This window comes from Chinchilla lanigera, unplaced genomic scaffold, assembly GCF_000276665.1.
Source record: "Chinchilla lanigera isolate Chin_1 unplaced genomic scaffold, ChiLan1.0 scaffold00033, whole genome shotgun sequence".
Taxonomy (NCBI): Eukaryota; Metazoa; Chordata; class Mammalia; order Rodentia; family Chinchillidae; genus Chinchilla; species Chinchilla lanigera.
In genome coordinates this window covers 2,982,720-2,987,890 of record NW_004955434.1, presented here as the reverse complement: position 1 = coordinate 2,987,890, position 5,171 = coordinate 2,982,720, and the positions used below count along the sequence as shown (strand labels likewise).

Here is a 5,171-nt window from a genome sequence, read left to right as displayed (position 1 = left end):
CGTGAGTTTGGTTCCCGGTACCGGAGAAAAACCAAAAAACAAAACAATAAATAAATAAATAAATAAATAATCAATGCATTAAATAATGTATAGAGAGAATAAGTTCTGTGTTCTGTGATATTGAAGAACCCATGAGTATGCCCCTCCCCCTACCAAAGCTCAGGTTTGTCATGGGGAGACACATTAACATTCATTTCCCTCAAAGTACTTCCCATAGCTTCAAACACATTTATCCCATCATTCTTCCCACTTTCTGAAACAGCTCTGGAAGTCCTCTTTTGTGAGGGTCTTTGGTTCCACTGCCATGGCTGCCTCAATGTCCTGAATCAGTTCAAAGATTTACCTTGAACTTGGCGGTGGTAGTAGCACCTGGGCTAGCTAACTGAGCAAGAGAAATACGTTATTCTGCTGAGTACATGCAAAACCAGTGGGACATATAATGCTTGAATGCCCTATAATGCAGTTAATAGGCACATTCACACAACATGGCCTAAAAATGATTGAGATCCATAATTTAAGTGCAAAATTCCAGTATTTTAAAATAGCTAACATTTTGGGCTGAGATGTCAAAAATCCCTTGGTAAATAACACCAACATTCATCACACAGTGTGGTAACAGGGTATGTTAAGTAAAACATTTTATAAATGGTGTGATTCAAAGGCTCTTGACAAGAGGTCATTAGCATATACTTATAGTACAATCTGATGTGTTGAGAAGGGTGTCAAGATAGATTTTTTGATGGTTGTCACTGAAAAGTTGAGGCAATTACTGGTAGATGGACTCTACGAACCTGCTATGACACACATTCACTTAGGTTTGAATTTGACCTGTAAGTAGAACCATTTTCTCCCTCCTTTCCTTGTCTGTTCTTTCTTGGACAGATAAAAGGTATCCAGTAAATGAGCCCTACTTCTCTGTCAGACATTATAATTCAGTGGTTCTTGAAGTGTGGTCTCCAGACCAGCAGCCTCAGCATCACCTGGTGTGTCTCAGCAATGGATTCAATTAGGAGTACAGCTTCATCCAGACCTACCGGATTGGAAAGTGGGGGGATCTGTATTTAAACAAACCCCTCTAGGGGACTTTGGGCTCAAGTTTGAGAACTACTGCTTCCAGATGAGTTGCTCTTTCTTAGAGTCTGGAAAGAAGGAGTCAGTGGGTGAGTATCAGAAGCCACAGGGGAGCTGAACATCTGGGGCTGCAAATTTGATATTTTATGTGAACGTTGATAGTATAAGTGCCCCCTGAACCTTGTCGTGGTCAGGAAGAGTTTATAAATTGTAATCCTAGGGAAAAGTTATGGGAATTCTCACAAGTAAATTCCAGTTTACCACTTCCAGTGCAACCCATGGTGAGAAAAAAGAGACAGAGACATATCTGCAGTTGTGGGGAGCTAAGGGGGTCCAAAGTCCAGGCAGAACGAAGGCCATGACCCAACACCAAACCCGGTTTTAATAGTTTATGCAGAGGGGAGTTGCACGGGGTAGAGTGACTGTGAGAACAATGAGAACTATGTGAATTCTGCAAACTGGACTAGGTAGCAGGTGAAATGACACCTCTGCAATACGCAGAGAGAGATCTGCAGAAAGAGTACCGGATTTGGGCAACAGGTAACCTCTAAGTTTGGAGGGATCTCCATAACAGTTTGAGAGGAAGTATCTTGTGTTTTGGGTTGGCTGCTTCAGCTCTGATGTCTGGCCTTAGTTGTCCTGGAACATCACTGCCTCTTTCTGAAAGCTCCATGCCAGCTGACAGTGTGGCATCTCTCAGCCTAGCTCATGCTTAGTAGGAGGGAGCTGTAGGCAAGGCATCACAGACCAAGCCAGTGGAGGAGGTTGAGCATCTCCCTAGCCAGATCTGTTAATATCAGTACATGGGAGTAGGGCAAAGGCAAACCAAAGGGGAGGCAAATTGTCTTCTTTCAGGGGGAGCTGTCTCAGTGGTCCTCCACAGATAGGACCCAGTGGGAATCTTTAATGTTTCTTTCCTTTTTTATGCCGCATTTCCTAAATTTCGGCTTCCTCAGAGATGTGAAATGCACACTGAATTTCCCCATCCTATCTCCACCCCACTGTGAGCTGCTTAGACAGAAGTGAGAGGCAGGTTCTTCTGGAGCAGTAACAAAGAGTTACTGGGGAAGGAGGATAGTACTCCTTTCCCTCAGGTCATGATGACTCAGCGCTTTACTCAAAAAGCTATTGCCTGGCTGGGGATAGAGCTCAGCAGCGCAGCACCTGGTTGGCAAGCGCAAGGTCAGGAATTTGATTCCTGGTACCAAAAAAAAACAAAAAACAAAACAAAACAAAAAAAAACATTGTCATCAAGAGCCTTGGCTCAGCATCATACAGTGCATCAGGCCCTCCAGTTGGTAGATGCCTGTGCCTCACTTAGAGCAATGCCTGGCTCCTACCAAGTGTTGGATGTATGTAGGAGGCCATGCTGGTGGTGGCAGCAATGGCTGCAAGGGCCATACTTCTCCAGTGGGTGCCCGGGGTTGGCACTAGAAGCAGTTGCTATTTGTACACAGTGGGTAGTTGCTATGTTAAGAAGATTGCCAGCTGGAGATAGAGCTCCGCCTCAGAACCTTTCCCCCAGCAGATAAGGCTCCTGGGAGACAATGCCTAACTGTGCCCCACATAGGAGGCTGGTCATCCACTGAGCTCCCGCTAGCCTGTCAGAGCAAATCAGGAGAGGACAGGGTGGGTACTGATCCTGGAGCGTCCACTGCTTTCCAAGCCCTGAGCTGTTTGTTGTATTTGCCATTTACTTTTCAGACCTATGAGATTTAGTCATAAGGAAGGGAGTCTTGTTTTTACCTTTTTAAAAACAGCTTACACTAAACTCTTTCTGCCTTGTCCCAGGATCAAGTCTGAGGTAACTAACTGATGTAGTCTGATGCAGTGATGCAGAGGAAATGCAGATTTACTCGCTGGGTACGAGGGGAGCTATGGACAGTGAAGGCTGAGTCCACTAAGCTGTTCTGGCTCCAGTCCTACGCGTTCCACCTCTCGGTGCTGCACCCCCTCCCTGCCCGCTCAGTGCCCCTAGCCTGGACGCTCATTTGCATATGGGCAGCAGGGAGAAGAGGGCAGTGTGCGAAGTGAGTGGTACGAGAGAATGAAAGGCAGCAGACACGTGGCCTCAGTGTCAGGAGTTATCACAGGAAGTGATGGGGATGCGGGCAGCACTGCTTTGCTCCAGCCGGGTGCTGTCGTGTGGGGAAGTGGCCTCAGTGTTGCTGGACTGTCTCATTTTTTTCACCAAAGGCCAGCAGCTCGGCATTCGGGTAACCTCCAGTGGGCTCACAAAATGCACCTGCGGGTTCTTTCTGCCTGCAGATGTGCTGGACCACAGTCGTGTCTTTTTCCAAGATGCAAACAGTTGCCTGTGTTCCTTTCTCCTTCCAGGTCACTATGTCTATGTGGACACCTCTTTTGCCAAGCAGGGGGAGAAAGCCGTGCTGCTAAGTTCTGAGCTACAGGCAGAGGAATGGAGCTGCCTCCGCTTGGTCTACCAGATAACCGCGTCTTCAGGGCCTCTGTCAGATCCCAGCCAGCTGAACCTCTATGTGAGATATGAGGATGAAAGCTTTGACCGCTTGCTTTGGTCAGCTAAGGAACCTTCAGACAGCTGGCTCATAGCCAGCCTGGATTTACAAAACAGTTCCAAAAATTTCAAGGTAGGTGGAGTTTCGGAGGAAGATGGGAGCCTTACGATGTACACTTTATCTTATACGAAATCTTGTAAAACTTCTGCCATGGCGGCTAGGTATATCGTAGGAGATTATTAGTAATGTAAATTAATATTTTACTTGTTAAAAGAGATTCTTCCCAGATTTCCTTGCCTATTTAAATGAGATTTCTGTAGGGAATCTAAATGGTGCCTAAACTAACCTCTTCAATGGAAACAGATATTCTAATGAACTTTAGGAAGTATTCTCCTTTCCTAATACTTTTATTTTGTCCTTCAAAATTCTATGTGGTATATGTGTGTGCTATCTTCCTAGTGGTTTCATTTCCACAATGTTTGAGCAAGATATTCACTAAAACAGAAGGAAAAGTGGAAATATTTTGAAAGAGGAAAGATGCTCACAGGGCATATTGTGTTTCCTTTGCAAAGCTGTCCTGTCGGAAGAGCTAGAAAAGGGAGGTAAAGAATGTGAGAAGTCAGGAGTGGACTGGAGTGGAGAAGGAGAATGGGATCTGGCCATACTTGGCTGTGACGTGTGGTGCTTAGCAAGAATACATCGCTGAGGTCACAGTGGAACCTTGATGAGAACTTTCTCCATTCTGAACGTGCCCTTGCAGTCCCAGTCTAATCTGCATTCTCCTACAACCCATCTTGTTGGGGTACCTCCCTGCCAACAGTTGTTGGGGGAAGAGCACTGCAGGTCTCAATTCTCTCCCTCATGTCATCCTCCAAGCAGGTATCACATCCTAAATCTACCAGCAAAGTTGCAAAATAGTGTGCTAAAGCCCCAGAAGATGCTTTCAGAAACAGGTCCAAACATGAACCATAACATTCTTGGAAATCAGCCATAAATTTTTACACTTCCATCTGTTCTTTCCGTAGAATAAAAACTTAGAAACTACATTTTGATTCATGAGCCTCCTCCACTGTATGTGGAGATCTCCCACCACTCTGTGAGATTTGTGTTTCCTACCTTTCCTCCAAGGGTTTTCGTTCTACCATGGAATCCTCTGCCTTCAGTTTCTGACCATTATCAGAATGTATTTGCCCCAGAACTCTAGCTCTCTTCTCTTCATATCACTAACTAGTGCCACCGCAAGCACAGGGGAAGGTACTGGTTGAGGTAGCAGCAGAGAACGGCCAATTCCAAGCTTCTAATGGGAACCTTGTTCACCTCAAAGTTCTAAGGATATATGTATGTGTTTATGTACATGTACACACATGTATGCACACACAAACATGCATAAATATGAGTGCACACACACAGTCTTTCACTAATGTCCGCAGTGAGGTTTTTGTCCAGTAGCAATGAGCTGAGGCCAACAATCTTGTTTGCCTTGAATTGCTGAGCAGCTCCTGATACCTGAAATACAAGAAACATTCTGTTTTGAAATCTGACACCAAAAACCCTCAGCCCCACACGCCCTGCGCAGCGAGAGCCAGTGTTCCAGGAGCAACTAGACACCTGGGCTCGAGTCTG

General features: G+C 45.5%; 1 protein-coding gene across 1 annotated transcript in view; it reads left to right on the top strand.

Moving 5' to 3' along the window:
- Nucleotides 1-5,171, top strand: part of Mamdc2 (MAM domain containing 2) — a 180,824-nt gene that overhangs the window by 76,937 nt on the left and 98,716 nt on the right. Inside the window, exon 3 of the mRNA XM_005388556.2 lies at nt 3,409-3,680. Within this exon, the coding sequence (XP_005388613.1) occupies nt 3,409-3,680 (272 nt within the window). The remainder of the gene's footprint in view (nt 1-3,408; nt 3,681-5,171) is intronic.